Source organism: Thermobia domestica, chromosome 10 (genome assembly GCF_964235325.1).
Source record: "Thermobia domestica chromosome 10, izTheDome1.hap1.1, whole genome shotgun sequence".
In the NCBI taxonomy this organism is placed as follows: domain Eukaryota; kingdom Metazoa; phylum Arthropoda; class Insecta; order Zygentoma; family Lepismatidae; genus Thermobia; species Thermobia domestica.
The window spans coordinates 94,525,092-94,547,119 of NC_137463.1; the positions used below are offsets into that span (position 1 = coordinate 94,525,092).

A 22,028-nucleotide genomic window follows, 5' to 3' on the forward strand; every position below is an offset into this window, starting at 1 on the left:
AATGGACTAATAATGTTTTATCAGTTTTTTCTCATTCATATATTGACCATTACCGGGGGAGAATCTTCTGAAATTGTCAATGCTTATAATTAGTTTTTCACTACAAATCAAAGGATAATAATGACATATTGAACATACTTAATATTTTGTTCTCAGCTGTGGATGTTAGATTTTCAATTCATATAATGTTCGCTTCTAATCGAATTTGAGAGAAAAGTAGTTTCCAAAGATTTATTCAAAGAAATGTTCTCAGTTCTCTGATGAAAATAGGAACACACTTTTCAGAAAAAAAAAACGAATATTTTCTACAGGATTTGAACACAGAAACTTCTGATTGATAGACTAGTGACACAAACCGCTCGACCAGTTGTTATGTCTTCAATGACCTCTTTTGACTTTTGTGTAAAGTGGTTTCGTGCTCCACACTTTTTTTTTTTTGTTTGTTTATGTCGATACAACTATAAGTTTGTGGTGAATATTTGGACGTTACAGGTCTTACAATGCATAAAAGGGTTTTTCGTATAAATTACATTCAATTTTACGTCCTAATAACTTATATACAACGGGTTGAATCTGTGAAATGATTGGGGTTGGAGTGATCGTAAATATTTTCATAGTTAGGAGCCTGGATATGCAAACCCGCTTAGCGTGGGGATTTACTTATGTGAAATTTGGTACCTATGAGAGAGAAATAACATGGATGGCAAGTGATAGTCACAGTCTATGTCTGCCCCAGGCACATGTCTTAGATGTAAGCTACTTGGGGATGTTCTACGTATGTTGTTCCCCATACCGTAAGCGAAAATTCCTCCCTCAAAATATCTTAAATCGTCCTTATGCTTAATTTGCTTACATTAAGGTTAGTGCTAAAACACTATAAAAAAATGTAAAAGAAAAAAGTAGCCGAAGGCGGGCGCGAACCACCAACTCTTTGATTGCTAAGGGCGTGCTATTCCGACTCGGCCAAGGAGGCGATAAAAAGAATGTCGCTGTAGAGGGATAAATCCTTGGGGTCTTTTTAATTTGGCTAATCAAAGTCCTCTTGTAACCCTGTATATTCAACGATAACCGTTTGGGATCAAACAAAATCCGCTCGCCATGTAATTTTATACAAAATGACGTACGTCTCTTTACTTTATTGCATGGTTCTTCCATATTCACTTTCAAATGATCGGCGACAGTTGGCATCTAAAAAATACAACTCTTTATCCCTATACGTACGTAAATGATTAACTTTTTCACATATGTACGAAAGATTCATCTTAATCTTTATTCATCAGTTATGTCATTTCTTTCTTCTAAATTTATCTTCAAAATTTGATGCATTTGTTGCTTTTTTTTCTAAGCGATTGTGTATTAGAAGGACAGAAAGCGCTAGAAACCGTTGCATGTTACTGCGCATGAGCTAATGCAAACAGCTGACAGTCATTTGTGTGTCGCTGTAGATATCAATTATTTTTCTATGTGTCATAAGTATCTGAAAAAGTATGCAACTAAAGGAAGTACCTCGAACATGAAAGATGTGTGTTCCAAGTGATGACATAAAAACAAATGACTATCACAGTGCGAAACTGAGCCATGTATATAAAGCTACCTTTTGTGGTACATAGTCGCAAATATCAATTTGGTGTAACAAGCACCTAAAACTTTAGGTAGCTGAAGCACATACTTAGCACATGAATACCATATATACTAAGTGTCGGGTACGTAAAAAATAGATGGGACACCTTAATGTCACATGCCTAGCACATCTTGTGCTGTTAGGGGTGGTACGATATGAAACTAATGAGAACTACATATTGAAATACCAGAAAAAAAAAACAAATGATACAAAACCTACATATTGAAATACAATTAAAATTGAAAGATAATGAGATACCTGAATATAGTGTGATTTCACTAGTGCGGCGATGTCCGGCTCAATCTTTGTGACGTACATTATCAAGTCATTTTCAACTCACAAACGATTTCGTGTCTTTGTTTTAATGCTTACCATGGACGAAAAAGTGTACTTACTCCGGCCAATGGAATTCATTTTGAACAGTATGACAGATCGGATTCGATATTTGAAGTATGAATGAACTGACAAAATTTGGTTTTAATCTGTTCGCTTTTAGGGAAGTCACTGTATCCACTATATACAAGAAATCAAGAAATGGATTCTACTATCATAGAAATAGACGGTTATCGTAAGTCGTAATCGGAATTAGGTTGAGAACTACTGATATAGCCTATATACAGGTACTTTTTTTTTTTTAGATTTTGATTTTTGCATAGCAAAAAGAGAAACAAATTTAAATTTGTATGGTGATTTGTAAATTTTTTATTGCACTCTCGGCCGTCAACAAAAACATTATTGTTATTGTTATTATTATTATTATTATTAATAATAATAATAATAATAATAATAATAATAATAATAATAATAATAATAATAATAATAATAATAATAATAATAATAATAATATTTCATACAGTGAATTGGAACAACGATTCATTCTTTCCACTCTTGTGGTAATTTCTCCTTGTTCCAGATAAGGAGAATGAGTTTGTGTATCTTGTTCCACAATTTCTCCTCTAGCTAAAATTGGTTCAACCGGAATTTCGTTTACACCCGGAGATTTTTGTTTATTTAATTTCTTTATAGCAATTTCTACTTCTGTTCGGCTAGGTTCTGAAATTTATGGTTCTGTTGTGCATTTCTCTTTATTCAGGAACATTAGTTTTTGCCTGTGTTAAGCGATTCATCAAATAAATCTTTCCATCTATTCAAAATGCTATATGTATCAGTGAGAACTGTTCCGTCGCCTCTCTTTAATATACGCAGGATGTTGATAACCTTTCTTGAATTCGTTTGATACCCCTATAGATGTCTCGAATTTTTTTGTTATTTTTACTTTTATTTTCAAGTTCATTAATATTAGCTTTCAAAAAATCGCGTTTTTTTTGTTTTTTTTTTGTTCCAAGTATTTTGGATATTTTCCGTCTGATGTCAACGAAATTTTCTGTTATTATATCGTTCAGATTTTGCAGCCAACGCAGTTTCGACTGTTTTCCCTTCTCCGCTAATTTGGGGCATTTCTGGTCGAACCACGGTTTATTCCTACATATTTCCGCCTGCCTCATTTTTTCTTTTGCTGAAATTTTAATACTATCTTTAATTTGAACCCTAGTATCCTCAACACTAGCGCTCTGAAAACCTTCTAAAAACGAGTATTTATTATACTTCATCTGGTATTCCCTTCTCGACTGGTTCTCCTCTAATTTCTTTAAACTAAACCTCTCCGTTTTCAGATGTTGAATATTTTCTTTATTCAACGATCATCTTTTTCTCTTGTTATCGCTGCTACCAGATAGTGATGAGTGTCACAGTCGGGTCCTCTGAACTTGCGAACATATGCTACACTGTCTTCTCCTATCTACTAAAAAGATGTGATCAATTTGATTGTGTGTTCTACCATCTGGCGAGGTCCATGTGTGTTTATGAACGTCGCGATGTGAGAATTTTGTACTCTTCACGATAAAGTTTTTGGGTGTTCCAAAGTTCACGAAACTAACCCCGTTAGTTGTCATTACTTTCCTTATGCAGACTTTCTTTCCCTATAACCAGTTTAAAAACATCCTGTCGCCCTACCTTCACATTGAAATCCTCTAATACAGAAATAGAATTTTCATATGGTATCGCGGGACTTGGTCAAATACCCGTGATACTTCTTCTGAAACAGCGTCTTTTATACCGTCATCCTTATCATCTGTTGGAACATTTACATTTAAAACGATAGTATCAGACCACCGACTCCTAAGAGTAATAAAAGAAAGTCTATCATTAACAAGTTCAACCCGTTTAATTGCTGATATTAAAAGAATTAAAATTAAAATGCTATTTGAATGGTCACATACAGGATAAAATTACAAAAGTTTAAAATAATATTGGAAATTAATGTTGTCACCCATTTTGAACATTTAAAAAGCATATAGTTTCTAATGCTATATAATAGTTCCTGGACGATAGTTTTTATTTTGACGTTATAATTTTAAAAAATTGTAGCATTCATACATTATTATTAAACAATTGTAACCTTCAATAGATATTATTGAAAAATTGTTACAATACTAATAAAATTACATAGTTTCTAATGTATTGAAATTTCATTTCTTATCGATAGTATGAAAAGTTACAAATAGTTGTATTGTAAATTTCCGTAACTATTCTTCAAGTGGATTTGTGTACAACCAAAGGTAGTTTTGTCAAGTTTAACAAAAGGTGAAAAATACGTCTCTTGAAAACGGCTCTTATTTGTAAAAGAATACATAAGCTTTTGGCTGTTGAAATGGTCTGCCCAAGCAGCTTAATAAAGATTCAGTGTAGTATAACAATATCTGCAGCTTTTCTTATAAGTAAAAAGAAAAAAGGAAGGAAGAGCTTGGTGTGGTGAGAGTAGAGGCGCCGAAATCTCTAGCTACGGCTCTGTATATATATATATATATATATATATATCCATCCCCCTCCCTTTTGTTGTGCCGACAAAGTGAAATTATAAAAGACATCCTAGGCTCGAACCTCATCTATGTTGAAAATTTGATTGAGATTGGTAGGATGACTCAGGAGGTATAATGTAACAAACATAGTCATTTAATTTTTATGTATATACATTTCCAAAGCATGCATTAGAATTTTTCTTGTCATTACAACGAGGTTTTGGTCAGGCGAGATTTTGGGCATGGCGATATTTTGGGGCGCGAGGTTTTGGGGCGCGAGGTTTTGGCCCGGCGAGGTTTTGGCCCGCGAGGTTTTGGGAGGCGAGGTTTTGGCCAGGCGAGGTTTTGGCCTCGCGAGATTTTGGCCCACGACGTTTTGGGCGGCGAGGTTTTGGCCAGGCGGGGTTTTGGCCCCGCGAGATTTTGTCCCGCGAGGTTTTGGGCGGCGAGGTTTTGGCCAGGCGAGGTTTCGGCCCGGCGAGATTTTGGGCCGCGAGGTTTTGGGAGGCGAGGTTTTGGCCAGGCGAGGTTTTGGTCCGCGAGGTTGTCGCCGCGAGGTTCTGGCCGCGAGGTTTTGTACCCAAACCATTCTCGACGCGTCTCTGACATTGTTACTTGTGATGAGACTTAGATCTATCAATTTGACCCTGGAAATAAACGCCAGTCTACAGTTTGGATCTTTCCAGACGAAAATCCACCCACAAAAGTGAAGCAACCGCGAAGTGTGGGGAAAAAGATGGTCGCTACTTTCTTCTCCAATTCTGGCCATGATTCAACTGTTCCACTTGAAAAAAAAAAAAAAAAAAAAAACGGACTGTTACTGTTCAGTGGTACACCACTGTTTGCCTAACAAAAGTGTTCCAGAAGCTTCGAGAACGGCATATCCTACTTAGTTTTTAATGCATCCGAAGGTTCGATTTTTGTATTGTCAAGGAGCTGACACCTTTCCTCCCTTCTTTTCCTTCCAAAGTATGTCTTATAAGGCAATTCATCCTTATAGAGGGTCAAAAAATTCTTTTCATTTTTCTTAACTTTAGTATGCTTATTTGCGTTTTAATACGAGGTCTCAAATATATAGAGGTCTCAAATATTCAGTAATAATAATATAGAAAGTATTCTACTGTATGCTTTAAGGAAAATAACTGTAGTAAAAATAACTGAATATCACTCAACAGTAAGGCATGTAATAAACTAATTTTTAGGATATGTAGAGGTAATTATAAAAGCTTTGCTACAAAAATACCTACACAGACCATAATTCACTGAACTCTGAAATACAAGGTAACAAAATAGCATATAGTCTATAAGATTCAGTCTACAGAGCAATTGTTACTTATACACTATTTCGAGAATCGAGACAAGACGAGAATTGTTTACGATACTTTTCGTCTCATCTCGATTCTCATCTCCAAAGTGAGACGATAATTTGAGTTAGCCTTGTCCCGTGTCGAATGTATAATGTTAATTCTCATGTTATTTTGTTTGTTTTAGAAACGAGATTAGGAATTCCTCTTCTCGTGGGCAACATTAAACAAAACCGAAATATTCTTGCCAAATGTCAGGTTTCTCCTTGTAATGGTATGACCTGAACGATGATTAGATCCTAGCTTTTAATCTTCTACGAGATAATAGTAATTATTATTAGTTTATTTTGTTCCTATTATTATTCCTGAAGACTTGATAGTTCAAGTATTGAAATATCTGAGTATTAAATATCAGAAGATAATAAAACGTTTGTCACCGCTACCAAAAATTCTAAAGTAAGTAAGAAAAGAAGTAGGAAAAAAGGAAGTAAGAATTAAGAAGTTAGAATTTAAAGTAAGTAAAAATACCTCCTCGATGAAGATTCGATCCAAGAAACCGCAGATTATTGGTCGAGCGCCTTGACCACTTTTTTCACATGACTGTTGACTAATACATTGTATAACAGAACAAATCAAGAAAAGTAAGTCACTACAGAAAAAAATTACATTATTGTTGAACGAGCAAAATTCGAAAGAAGTTTGCAAACTTTTTTGTATCTATTTGAGGAGTTACATTATACAAATGCAATCTCCGAGTTTTGTAAGTACCGAATAAAATCAAAATATAACAACTTCGTAGGATATTGTAACATATAGTATATAAAATGTCCATTCAACCAATTAATCGCATTTAGTTTGGTCTGCGGGTACCAGCGATAGTCTGGAAACTGTAAGATGGAGAGAGAGAATGTAGATGGTGGCTGTCGACAAATAAGTCCCAGCATCCGACACAAAGCATCCCAAACTGGTCGTGTGGAAATACAGGACGTGATGCGATGTAGTAAAGTATCAAGCTGACCACATAAGGAACACTCCGCTTGCACTACACGGTGGATAGTAAATAATTTCTAATTTGTAGGCAATAAGTCATAAATGAGACAGTACCATGCACTTCTATCATCTGCTGTGAGACATTCTGAATTACAGTTTTTCCATATACGTGGCCAACCGTACTGCGGAAATTTTTGACATACTAATGGACTAGTATCCGCATAAACTGGTTTCATTAACAGCGAATAGAGTTGCTTGGAAGACAAATCATTGGGATTATCTTGAATACCATTGTAAGCCCATTATTGAATAAGAGTATGTGCATAATCTGGGATCAATTTATAAAATCGAATTAAAGGCTGATTATTTGGAAATACATTTTCTGCCCAAAAGTGGAACCACAGATACGTATGAGTCGTTTGGTCCATATAATATCGGTAGGTTGTTCGCATATACAGTGTGTGACATTTTTTCTAATATTCACTAAATTTAATCCACCCGCAGAACATGGAAGATATAGAGTATTTCTATTAATTCTAAAGAACATGTTTGACCATATAAAACACATAAAGAATCAAGTTTTTTTGCATCCAGTTCTGGTAACGGGTATATATGTGCGATATACCAAAGTTTGGAGTAAATATACGTATTCAGGAACTAAGTTTTCTGCAATAAGTTCAACCGTCGATACTTGTGTTCTTTAGTTAATAAGCGAATCTGCTGTATGAAGTTGTAAGAGCACTGGAAATTACAGGAGAAACGTAATCCCAATATTTTAACACTGTCGGCTATAGTATAAGTATCTATTAAAGGAAAATAGCCCTGGTGGCCATCCGTACAATAAAACAGAACCGTTATCTTAGCTCCACTCACTTTTTGATAGTCCCGTAAACAGTCTTGGAGATAACAAAATTGCGTCGCTGTCCTCCCCATTAAAGTCACATCGTCAGCAAAAGCTTGCACATTGAATATTTGAAAGTCATGTAACTGAGGTTCATGGAGTTGCATCAGTTGTCGTAGTAAAACATCTACTGCAAGGCAATATAATCCCATAGATAACGGAGATCCTTGTAGGCCCCAATTAATATTGAGAGCGGAGGTGAGATGCCCATTTATTTGAACTTTGCCTGTAGCATGTGTATACATTGACTATACAACCTGGACAAATGACGGAGGAAAGCCATATGCACGAAGCACCACGAATAAGTAGTCATGACATACACAATCAAAAGCCTGTTTGAAATCAACGGATAAGAGAAAAGTAGAATTCTGTTTAAACTTATAATATGCTGAGATGACGAATTTTACTAAGTGCTGCAAAAACATTATACTTCGGATTTAATGCGGCTTGGTAGTCACTAATAAGAAAAGGATAGATCGCTTTAAGTCGATTATCAAGAACTTTTTGGAATATTTTGATATTGGTGTTAAGTAGTGTGATGGGACGATAATCATGAACAGTAACTGCTTTTCCTTTCTTTGGAATTAGTATTATTATTCCTGGATTATTGTGTATGCTATGTTGACGAAGCATTTCATTACATAATTCACATAAAATATCCTGTAAAATCCCCCCATAATGCTTGTAAACTTCATAAGGGATGCCATCAGGCCCTGCGCATTTGCGATCTTTGCAAGTTTGAAGGACACAATAAATCTCTTCGTATAGGCGCCATAATAGTATTAAATAAATGTTCAGGAACTTGAGGGAGCTATACTTGTTAGTATTCACTAATAGTTCGCTGATTCTTGGGAATCTTTCCATATATGTCACTAAAATGATTAAGAATAGTCTGAAGAATGCGGTGAGGGTCTGAAAGAAGTCTACCATCTTCTGTCTGAAGAGAGTTCATATATTGATAATGTAGCTGTTTTTGATGACACACATAATGGTAAAGGGACGATTGAGCATTACATCACTCGTGTCCATTGTGACATAATATTTCTGAAGTAATTGTGCTTGCACACTGAGAATGCGGGCTTTAATATGATTGATCTATTGACGATTGGTAGGGCTACTAGAGCGGTCCAAGAAATCATTTAAAACACGATAATAGTATTCCAGTGTATTGTGTATATCCTGTGTATATCACGACCTTTAAACCGAAAAAACCTCCTATTTTCGGTTTGACATAACGATTCCACCATTGAATGATATTAGAAAATATTTTCTCTGATTTTGCCAATATGTCCAACGCATATGAACGTCTGTACGCACATCTCTATGTTGTAAAACGGTAGTATCTAATTTCCAATAGCTTGATCCATATGTTGGTCTAATATACGTCTGAAATTTTAGAGTACAATAAAGGGCAGAATGATCAGTGAACGCTGGAACAAGAATATCAATTTCGGTTACCTTATACATTTGCGTATCCGCGGAATAGAACCTATCAAGCCTAGACATCATATCCAAATTTTTGTACGTGAATTTAGGGAACTGCCAATGGAACCACCACACGTCTCGAAGAGAAAAAGATTTCACAAAATTCTGAAATGCCATGCTAGGACGGAAGTGAGAAGTTGTGTCTTGTTCTAACGTGTTTAGATCACCACCCACAAAAACGTAACTAGAATCTGCCGGTAATAGGGACAATATATCTTCATTATAAAAACGTTCGCGTTCAGCACATTTGTTATTGCCTGATAGACCATACAGATTTATCACATAGATGCCATCAGTGTAAACACTGATATCACGTCCCGATTTAATTTGTTTCACTTGAGAATAAGCAATATCATCTTTCACTAGGATTGCAGTCCCATGGGCATTAGTGCCTACATTTACAATCGCACTGTCTGTGATAAGAAAACAGAAATCAGAAAAACTGACTTCTTGTAGTAAAACGTATTCAAAATTATGCTGTTGTTAACTGTTGATAGTTTAAGGTTCTGCTTATAACGGTCAGATTTTATACCATTTATATTTAAAGAAGAAAATTTTCTTGCATTTGTTTGAAGAAAAGGGAGAGAGTCTGACATCACAGCAGGATTGAACTGCGGAACCTCATATTGGATATAAACTGAGGTAAAACATATAATTGACATTAACGGAACGTAATTCCCTCCAAATCGACATAACGGAGAAATCAATAATATTAAATACAACAGAGAAAGAAAACTCTGCTTCACAGAAAAGCATTCCATAGTTGTGAACAAAAGGATAGTCTCTAACACAGATGCACAAAAAGGGAAGGAAACACACCAAAGCTTGTTGCCTAACAGACTGCTTCGTTGCTGGGACGTGTGGTTCATCACCTGACGAAGTCTCCTGGTTTTCCAAGTTGGGTTCAATGTCGCTATTCTGAGTCAATGACTCGATTTCACTTCCACTGTCTGTAACTGTACGGCTGTCCTCGAACAACACTTTCCTCTTCTTCCTTAAAGAACGTCTAGGGAGTTGTAAAGAAGTCAGCTTCGATTATTTTCGGAACGAGGAAAGGTATCATTAATATCAAGGGAAGCCAAAGTAGATTTTTGATTCTTCTTATTGTGGAGTGACATGACATATGTATTTTCACTAAGTGGTAAGGCAGCCTTCGTTTCAATATCTGGTGTATGCACTAAAGGGTCCGGGTTCAAACAACAGAGATTCTGGGAAGGGTTCTTCACATATAATGGCGGTTTCAGAGCAGGAAAGGCATTAAGATCGGCAATTGCATGCAAGATACAATCGCATGGTTTGAAGGATGCCCTACAGCTTGCGTTCCTATTTTACGTTGTGTCGGTAATCCGCCAGTGGATAAATCTGTCATTTGTAATTCACTCGGTCTAAAATCTGGTCGAGTTGAAGCACGGGATGGTACTTTACATTGAGAGAGTACATGATCAGTCCCCAGACATCGGAAACACGTTTTAGGTTGATTAGAATAAACAACGTATGCAGAATATGACATCATTTTAAGTTTAGAAGGAATTGGTTTGTTCAGAATCATATATATAGATCGAATTCCATTCAAAATGGCATATTTATAAGTAGCGCTCCACCTTTCGCCATATTCACTCAACACATCACGAAGAAAAATATTGTCCTTCAAAAGGCAAATCAAATACCCGAACTTTGATGTAATTGAGTTCAGCGTTCGATATACGAACAGTGCTGCGTCCCCCTTTAGATGAACATAGGGAACAGTTTCAGGTAACTGAGTCAGCGTTTCATTAAACACAGTGTCACTTTCAAATTTCACATACAAAGAAAAGTCCTCATTATGCAGCTCTAAAGCGACTGCTTGGTTCATAACGTCACTGAAGTTCTCAGATAACCAAACATGAATGTCACTCGGACTAGGTTTTATATATCGCATAGAGCGGTCGAATTCAAATTTCACGGTATTTTTACGAATTGAAAGGATGTTTTTCCAATAACCACAATCCACACTATAAAATGGTTTGTGAAGCACACAAGCGTTAGGTCACTTATCGTAATAGCACAGGAGCAGGTCGAAAGCAATCACTAAACCACGATCACTACGCGGTAAATGATTCGTCTTTAGTGTGGTTACGTTAGGTTTCTTTGCCTCCGCTGGGAAAGTTGTATGTTACTTTTCTTCATTACAAAACATCTTTCGTATTTCTTTTATCATGATATAAATAAATTATTTGGCATAGTTTATATTAATAACTTAAGCTGTTCTTAAATCTTTGGTTTAGAAGTTTGTTTCTTCTCCACACCAATCTACAGATATGACAGATTTAATTCTCATACTCTGCATTTGTTTCAAAGCAGTCGCCATTACCTGATCAATGATTTATGTCCGCTACCATACATTTATAAAAAATACGTATAACAATAAAAATACATATAAAAATACATATTTATAACAATAAATGGGGTTCCGGCCCCCAGGATCGGCGCCCATACTATATGATTTGCATGCCTCACTGGTGCGACTGGTATATTTCTTGACTTCCCAACTCCCTATTGGCTGAAAAAGTGTCCCTACATTTTGCTTTGGGCAGGTAGCAATCCTGCTTGTTACTCTTTTGTCGATAGTTGAGGTTCAAGTTTATTTCGTGACGGAATTTTTGCATTTAAGCTTGAATTTTGTGTATATGTGGTAAACTGTCTTTGCGCCATTTTACCCGAATATTCCATACCAAAGACTCGAGTATTTCTTCTGGAAAGCTTGATATACGGTGTATAAATAACTTTATATTTCAATTTTGCTTATTAAATTAGTCTAATTAAAGATAGCATTAACCAATTGTTTGATCTATGATTACAGCATTAATAATGAAATGCTTTTCATGTAATGATATAGTAAATATAGGGTAATAAATGACTCATAACATAATTCACATCAAATTAAGTTCCGTAATTGAGTTATTTAAAATTGATAATGCATTGCTTTAATTGGTTGTATATAGCATTAATTTCATTTTACCTCGTATTACTAAATTTTATATTGAAGTTCATACAGTTTGTTAACATAATTTAATTATTAATTTTCGGTGTTAATATATTTCTAGGTAAATTTAGCAGGAAATGCTCTTCATTACATACCAAAACATTTAATATCATGGGACTTAGCAGAGAGTATAGATTTCAGAGGCAACCCACTCGACTGTAATAACGTTTCATGGCTTCGTTCCATTTCAGAATCTTCTTTTGGAAGAACGAAGATTAAGACTGATAACAGGTAATAAACATACACAAAATGTTGAATATAGGATGTCCCTGAAATATTACCGTATATTGTAGATATTAAATTTCTAAATCAACATATGTAAGCGTAAGCCATCGTATTTGAATAGTGGTACGTAGTGATAGAATTTGAAGTACTACAATATTGTTAGCATTTAACGAGAAAGAAATGTCCAAAGATTAGCCATCTCATTGAGATGAAAAAAGTGGTATTGGTGCGTAAATCCTCATGTGTATTTTCGAGAAAATTGAGAAGACAACGTGTTTGTAAATTTAAAATTTGATGATGCACTATAGCCACGCCATCTATTAAAATGGAATCGATATTAAAGTATAAACTAACCAAGCTTTTTATTATGACAGAGCCAAGAATAGTGTACAGCATGAGTGGCCAATATGTCGCTCGCGGCCTACCAGTCGACCGGAAAGTTGTGAGAGATACCTTGCGGCAATCTGTGTCGTGTTGTCTATGTTGATCACTGTTATTGTTTTATTATTCTTTTTACTGGCCTATTGAACAGATCAATAGACTGCCAAAGATTTCTGAAATTACAAGTAGCCCACAAACCTAAAAATGTTGGCTCCCCCTAGTACGCAATATGTTTAATAAGATGATGATGATGATGATTATTATTATTATTATTATTATTATTATTATTATTATTATTATTATTATTATTATTATTATTATTATTATTATTATTAAGTATTCTGCTTGTCGGCAGTTCCTGGGACTAACAGGAGATTTCCTTCCTTCTTTAGGTTAGGTTTTACAAATGTTTCTTCCACGTGTCTCGATCTTCAGCTTCCTCCTTTAACTCCTAATATTTTCTTCTAGTTTTCAAATCATCTATAAGTTATGCTCTTATTATTATTACTCCTCCCTTTCATTCTGTCTTTCCCTCTATACATGTATGAAGAAGGCAGTTTCCTCGCAAGATGTGTCCAGTTGAGTTGACTGGTCAAAAGTGTCCTCTTCTCTCCTTCTCGTTTTGAAACATCTTCGTTCGTTACCCTCTCCGTCCATTTTATCGTCTCTTTCCTCCAACACCACATTTCGAAGTCCCTATCTTCTGTAATACCCACGTCTCCAAACCATGCAATCATATGCTCCATATAGCACTTGACTATGTTTTTCCTTAGTCCAACGTTAATCTTGTTAATAAGGAGTAATGTGTTCTTTTTTAACGTCTCTTTTGCTACCCAAATTCTTGACCTGATCTCTTTGGTGTAATAAACATCTCTCGTCAAAATACTTCCTAGATATTTCAAATAATCAACCTCTTCAAACTCTGTTTGTTCTATGTAGATCCGTAAGAGTATGTTTCCACAGACCATTCTTGTGACCGCCGATTCTCGATGTTGATTTCCATTCCATATTGTTTCCTAGTGTCAACTACTCTGTCCATCATCTCCTATAGTCTTTTCTCGGTTCTAGCTAAAATAACCGTGTCGTCCGCATACTCACTTTATTAATGATCTATCTTCCAATCTCGAAATCTCTAATTTCCAGTAATGGTTCCTTTATTAAGCATTCACCGTAGAAGCTGAATAATTGAGGCGGCAGTCAATATCCTTGTGTGACTCCTCTTCCAGTCTCCACACTGTTTGCTTCTTCTTGGTTCAGTCACACCTTTATTCTTTGATCCGTGTACAGATTGGAAATGAGTCGACGATCCCTACAATTTATTCCGATTTTTAAAAGTATTTCCAGAAGTTTGATCGAATTCGGTCTAGGTTAAAAGCTATTTGCCAGTTGACGAAGCACAAATACAATTCTTTCTTTACCTCAAGAACTTGTTCTGATATAATTTCTCATTAATCCAGCAGCATTTCTGGTACTTTCCTCTTCGGAATCCAAACTGATCTTCTACCAACATCTTTTCTGTCTTACTTTCCAGCCGCCTATTCAGTACCAATGGTTTTGTGGTAACTACACTTCTTTGCTGGCTTTTTCTTAAATAATACAACCATTGTAACATCCAGAACTTTCGGCCATTCTCCTGTCAAGTAATTCTTGTTTGCAACTGAAATCAGGATTTTCATATTGTAGTATCTCCTAATCCCTTGAGCAAGTACGTATGGAGATTAGATCATGCCAGTGTACTTGCACAAGGGATTATTGCTAACGGGATTATTGCACAAGGGATTATTACTAACGGGATTATTGCACAACGGATTATTGCTCAAGGGATTATTGTTCACGGGATTATTGCTCAAGGGATTACCAATTAAGAGATTATTGCACAAGGGATTATCACTTAAGTGATTATTACACAAGGGATTATTGTTCACGAGATTATTGCTCAAGGGAGTATTGTTCTCGGAATTATTGCACAAAGGATTATCACTTAAGGGATTATTGCTCAAGAGATTATTACTTAAGGGATAATTACACAAGGGATTGTTGTTCACAGGATTATTGCTCACGAGATTCGTGCTCAAGGGATTATTGCTTACGGGATTATAGCACAAGGGATTATCACTTAAGGGATTATTGCTCAAGGGATTATTGCACAAGAGATTATTACTTAACGGATTATTGCACAAGGGATTATTGTTCACGGGATTATTGCTCAAGGGGTTATTGTTCACAGGATTATTGCACGAGGAATTATCACTTATGGCAGCCCTGGCCACGGCGAGCAGATAGTGGAAACTCTCCTCGTGAACGCTCACGAGCATTCTACGAGCAAATACCGTTGTTCGTGCTTCGTGAATCTTCGGGTTTTTTCCTTAGAGGAGCGGAAGTGTTGTCAACCTTGGCGGTAATCACTAGCTTACCAAATAAAAAAAAAGTATGTATAATAACTGATTGCCATTTAGTGTATAGTGTTTTTTACAATGTGGTAACCGTTAACTATAGACAACACAAACTGGTAACAGCAATCAAATGATAAACTATGTACGTTCCTTTTCTTCTTTTTTCTTTCCTTTTGTTAAAGAAGGATGTGGTGGAACCAAACCATCGCTTACATTTATAAAAATTTGCCAGTTTGGCCAATGGAAAACCAGTTTTCAATATATATATATATATATATATATATATATATATATATATATATATATATATATATATATATATATATATATATATATATATATATATTATCAAGTTCTTAATCCGAGTGTGGGTATGTTGTTTCGCTTTTTAGGAAAAGAGATAATCTGTTGATACGAAATAAAAATACTGTAGCACTTGTTTGTAATTATCTAAGTATTATCTCCAGAAAATTAGCTTATGCATGTATGTGTGTACGAATAGGCTTAGCAAGGGGTTGGTTGTGGAGATTAGAAGCCACTATTACACTATCAATAGGAAGAATAGTATTTCTTACTCCACTTTTAAAGTGGGGCCGCGGTGGCTCAGTGGTAGAACGTTCACATCTGGTGCTTGGGGTCCCGGGTTCGATCCCAGCCCCCGCCAAGTGAACTTTGCGGTGGACAAACACCGTGTGCGTAGGTTTTCTCGGGGTTCTCCCATTTCCTCCCACTTTCTTCATTCTATCATTTCATTCATTACTCATCATCACCGTCTCCTTTAGCCTAACCGGTATAACCGTGGGACGTAAAACCCAAAGATTTCATTTCATTTTTTCCACTTTTAATGTTACTTTGATCGCAAAGAATCAAACAAAATATTAAGAGAGCCAAAGAGATTTTCCATTTTTAAGAGTGACCATTAGTGGGTACCATTAGTTTTTTTTTTTTATATATAACAAGGAGTGTCTTTTTAATAAGGAAAAATATATTGTCCCTGGCTGGTTGCTTGCCGGTAGCTTGTTAAAAGTGAAAAAGAATGTTAAATCATATCAACGACTGAAGCTACATGCTTGTCTTTCTTCGATAGTTACTGACTGGTTTTGAAAGTCACGATGTTGTAGGCCTACTGTAACAGCGTAAACTTGGAAGGGAACGTTCCAACTGAATGATACGAACAATTATTCCCAATGTCTTGAACATGAAACGTGGATTGCACGGATAACGCTTAAAGTGGGCTGGACTGCACTGGAATTTCCTTCCGGCAAATTAGTGTTTGGTCGGAACTCAGTTCTTCTGTGTAATTGTCTCTTAACAACATTTGAACATTTCTTTTAGATAATAATATCTAACTAACTCTATGGCCTATGGAACCCGAAGGTTCAATGCGGCGTTTACAACATATTTCCACTAACTTCTGTCCTTAGCCAACTGGATCCAGTTTCTACTCTGTACTCTTATTTCTGCAAGATCCATCTTAATATTGTCTTCCCATCTACGTCTAGGTCTTCCTAGTGGTCTTCTTCCAATTGAGTTTTCAGTTAAAATTATGAAAGCGTTTCTAATTTCTTCCATTCTGGCTACACGGAATGGCCACCTGAGCCTTCTACACTTAATGACCCTAACAATGTTAAGTGAGCGGTATAAACTATGCAATTCCTCGTTATGAATTTCCTCCAATCCCCATTTTCATCCGTCTTTGGTCCGAATACTACTACTACTACTACTACTACTACTACTACTACTAATAATAATAATAATAATAATAATAAAAATAATAATACGCATTATTATTATTATTATTATTATTATTATTATTATTATTATTATTATTATTATTATTATTTTCAACCTCCCGTCGTTCTGCTATCAATCTAGCAACGAAAGGCGTTCACAACTTAGCAAACGTGAAGCGAGTGACAAGTTACAGACCGAGTGCTAATGTAATACAATGTCACGAATTGTGTAAGCAAGCTAAAAAAGGCCTGAAACAATTCGTTTCCGATTTTTGCAGTCGTTTTTACGTCTGTAAGCTGACATGTTTAATATTAGTTTCTTTCTTTCTTTCTTTCTTTTTCATTTGTTAGTTACTTCAACGCTAACTGTAACCTCTATCATGCGTCTTCCTCGATCAAAAAACGTACCAATTTTATTTCCTGCAGTGTTTTCGCGTCACTGCTTTCGAAATGGGGAGGGGGAGAGCACACCTGCACATTTCACGCTTGCGTCTGCTCAATGCTTCAACATCGTGCGAATTTGTGACCAGGCTTGGCCGTAGGTTTTTTACCATCATGTGTGGTTGGCAACACTTATCGGATGCAGTGGAAGGGGCGGAGCTACCAACACCTGTGCTCACCTGTTCTTATCTCCGCTCGTTGTCGCTCACGCTTCGGCTCCGGGAGCCAATTCATGGGCAGGCCTGACTTAAGGGATTATTGCTAAAGGGATTATTACTTAAGGAGTTATTACATAAGGGATTATTGTTCACGGGATTATTGCTCAGGGGATTACCAATTAAGAGATTATTGCACAAAGGATTATTACTTAAGGGATTATTGCACAAGGAATTATTGTTCACGGGATTATTGCACAAGGGATTATCTCTTAAGGGATTATTGGTCAATGCATTATTACTCAAGGGATTATCGCCCAAGGGATTATTGTTCACGAGATTATTGCCCAAGGGATTATTGTTCACGGGATTATTGCACAAGGAATTATCACTTAAGGGATTATTACTTAAAGGAATATTTCTAGAAAGATTATAGCTCAAGGGATTATTGCTCAAAGGAATTGTTAGTCAAGGGGTTATTAATAAGATGTTGCTGAAAATTATAGTTAAATCGTAAACTTTAGGTTTTGATTAACTATAACATTGTCCAAACATAAGACATATATTAATTGAAAGATCACATCACACAGGAACATAGTGAAATGTTTGAGGGTAAATTCCCATTCATATGTTATTGAGAAAACCGACTTTTGTGACATTAAAAAATATATCGTTCGTTGCTAATCTGATACAGTTGATACGTTTCATTCTCCTGTAGTAGATTAGTTGTTTATTTATGTACTGCATATGAAAGATATAATCCGTTAAGTAAAAGGTAACAAAAAAGTTATTGCTGTTCTAGATTAGTAATAAACAAAAAACAATACAGTGGACGGTACGTACCTTTAGATTTCGAAGAAATCTCCATCAGCATCCAACACATTTTGCCAACGTTCCTGAAGCTGCACAATACCTTGGTAATAAATCTCGGTGATCGTGGATGCAAAGTCTGTGAGTGCGTTCCGCAGTCTCCTTCATTTCCGAAGGATCTCTCACAGAGGTGGTTGTCGAGGGAATGAAACATGTGGCAATCTCTTGGTGCAAGGTCTAGTGAATATGGTGTATGGCACAGTGTTTCCGAGCCAAGTTGCGGAAGGGTCTTCCGGGTCCTTTTTGCTAATGTGGCTTGGCATTGTCGTGCAGGACCAGCACACCCTTGGGATTCACCAATACCGGCTCCTTCTGCCGCAATTCACGGTACATCATCTACAAATGCTGAGAGTGGGGGTCCGCAGTAATAGTCTGATTAGGTGGAAATAGCCCTTAATGCACCACTTGCTGACTATTCCATCATACAGAAACCATAACCTTTCGTGATGCAGAGGTGGTTTTGAGGTGTGACGAACAGAGTCATGTGACGACAACCAATGTCTGGTACACTTGTGAGTGTTATAGAGGACCCACTTTTCGTCACCAGTGACCAGCCATGGTTTCGTTCACAGCATTCTTCCTAAATGTCTGACATAAGCGGCAACTTGATGCAGCAGTTGAAAGGCCCACCTAAAAGTCATACAACAAACACACGCGAACAAGCTGCTTCGATATCTCCATTTCTCTTCAGCTATGGGTGTGCATTGTGCCTGTATTACTGATGGTCGATAGTCAGACTAACTGCCGATTACTTGGAAGGCATGTGCGTCATTTCGTTTCCTGTCTGTGAGCGCGTGATTAATGAGACGTCAAAAAGGGATAGATCTTTTCGATAACCTTGTACCAGACTGTATTTATTGTTGTTTGATTTCTGCTAACTGTGTTATAAATTACTACCGTATGCTAAACCACTAATATGAAAAAGAACACGAGCAAAATAACAGTAGGTGCTAGTGTAAACACTATTCAATAACACCTCCTTCAATAAGATCATTCAGTACACTATCAACTATCGACGAGTATAAACTTTGATATTATTTCAATATAGTAGGGTTATTTTAAGTTCTTACAGTTAGTAAGATTTGTAGTAATTTTTAAATAACTACCAGCTCATACCATCCCACTTCGACTATTGGTGATACTCAGAATTCAAGTGTTATACAAAATTGTTATATAGATAATACTAGGTAAAAGGACTATATAGTAATGAGTAACGACAGTCTACCATTTGGGGAATTACCTGCAAAGGAACTTTAATTAGTTCTTCTGAATTCAGTCAGTGTAATTCTTCCCATTTGTAATTCGTGAAATGGTTTCTCTTGTATCGTTAGTTAGGTTTTTAGATGCAGGAAATTTGATTATATGAGATTTAAACTATCTAAAATATCCGTTCTTCCCACGGGAATAATAGGTTTAGAGAAAATATTTGAAAATTACATTTGTATATTTGAATCTCTTGTATCCTTAGGAACAAGTGAAATTCGGCTCAATCCAGGTACTATGTTTAAAATTTCATTATAAATAATTTAGCTGTTTCTCTGTGATGATGACAATGTCGATTTGAATGCAGATACTAAATACATAAATCAGAAACTTTCCTCCCGTAGCCCTTGAAAGCAGAATTATCGAAAACATTAGAACACATGTCTTTTTGTTTTTAATGAGAAGTTTACATAAAGTATTTCATCTCCATAACTCAAAGAACTGATAAGTATATCAGTTCTATATTTGAGATATATTTTGATCTCCTTTTCCCCTATTAGGAATCCAGTTGTTCTTGGTACTAGGTTCAAAATTCATTCCAAACGGTTTAACCGTTTCTTCCGATACAATGTAACGGATAACGTTGATTTCATTATTATAATATACAGTACTAATAAAAATATAGAGTAGATAAGGAGTTTACATACCGATTACCATTTCCATAACTTCAGGAATTCATGAGATACTTTATTCTTTTTTTAATAAGCCTCTTTCGTCCTTTTAGGGTGCATACAGTGGCGGATATAGCCTAGGTGCCTAGGCCTTTCCAGTTCTTTGAGTGACAAAAATAAATTTACATATATATTTTTTTTTAATTTATAGTACGCGTTGCCTTTTATTCTTTATTGGAAATTTTTTGAAACATTAGATATAGTTTCAGTTGCAGTTTTTCTCTGTTATGTAATGTGTAAAACAATACTTGGAAGTACACAATATCAACGTCCAACCTAGTCATAATATCTAATGGGAGTGAGTTAAGTTGGAAACTTCTGCAGGACTCGTGGAAAATTGCAAAACTCATTATATTGTAAAGATTTCTCGGGTAGAGCAATAAATGTACTCGGGATGTGGACTTTTCCCTTCACCTTTTATTATAAAAAGTTTATGTACACAAATAATAAGAAATTCCACTAATATTAGGTAAGATTAAATGGGAGCCCGGTGACCAAGCGTCGTGGGCTTTGAGGTGAGGTACTCTCGGTGGCCAAGCGTCGAGAGAGGGGTGTAGATTAGGTATCTCTCTCTCGGTGACCGTGCGTCGTGAGAAAGAGGAAAGGAATCCGGTGACCAAGCGTCGTGGGTATAAGGATAGGTACCTCTCGGTGACCAAGCGTCGTGAGAGGGGTTTTAAGTGTTGTGATCAATCCGGGAAGATTGATGTTGGTCTTCAGACTTCAGACTTGTCGTGGCTTTGTTTTCCTTGTTAGAAGTTTCGGGCTTGGGCCCATGCCTTCCATTTCATTTGTGAGCATGGCGTGGTTGTAGTTAGTGTCGTCGGTGTTTCTAGGGTCGCAACTGTCGCGCTCCCTCGAGGTGTGCAGGTCCTTTTTATTCTGTCTTATCGGCTTCCATCGTCGATTCTCGTCCTTCCGACTGTTGGCGATGGTGATCGACTCCTCTTCGGGAACGTCGTCTGTTTGTTTGTGTTTATTAACAACACATGTAGTTCACACGTGGTTATTGCCTGGTACGGCAACGCGGGGATCCTTACAATATACTTACCGTAATCTGGGTTCTGGCTGTCCCCAAATTTTTACCTTCTAGATCCGGATACATAGTAGGCCTATGTATTTTTAAAAAAAAAAATAATTTCTTTTCAAAACAGAACTTCGCACCTCCAACTTAAACGAATCTTTACATTAGGAGTTACATGTATAAACAATGGAAAATTTTAATATTACAAAAATTGTTCCCTTTCTTCCCCAGTAAGAGCGGAATTTTCACAAACGCTGAAGCAAGTTGGAAAGTTTATATGTAACTTGAAGTACCCTAACTTCAGAAATTAGGAAGATTCACTATTCTTGGTTTAAAAAAACTTAACCTCAATTAGAATGCGTATTTGTTTTAAAAATATCCTTTATTATTTCTCTCTTTCATGACAAAATTAATATTCTCTGTTCAACTTCACGTCTCTCTATATGGTAGCATGGCCTGGGCAACGACGAGTTATTCACTTCTACTTTATATATAATACAGAAGTAGAATACGTAGATACATTTGAAATCTCCAATTTAAGCAAATCCAAATGTTTAGTATTTTCTGAATTAAATATTATAGAAATGACCCCTTCCCCCCCCCTCTTAAATGAGAAATTTTCGAAAACGTTCAAACATGCATTTTCTAGTTTTTGTTTAATAATTTACGTACTGAATTTCCAGCCAGTCCT

General features: G+C 36.2%; 1 protein-coding gene across 1 annotated transcript in view; it reads left to right on the plus strand.

Moving 5' to 3' along the window:
* The window catches only part of LOC145662032 (uncharacterized), a 70,521-nt gene that overhangs the window by 45,188 nt on the left and 3,305 nt on the right, over positions 1-22,028 (plus strand). The window contains exon 2 of the mRNA XM_081727366.1: positions 12,243-12,412. Within this exon, the coding sequence (XP_081583492.1) occupies positions 12,243-12,412 (170 nt within the window). The remainder of the gene's footprint in view (positions 1-12,242; positions 12,413-22,028) is intronic.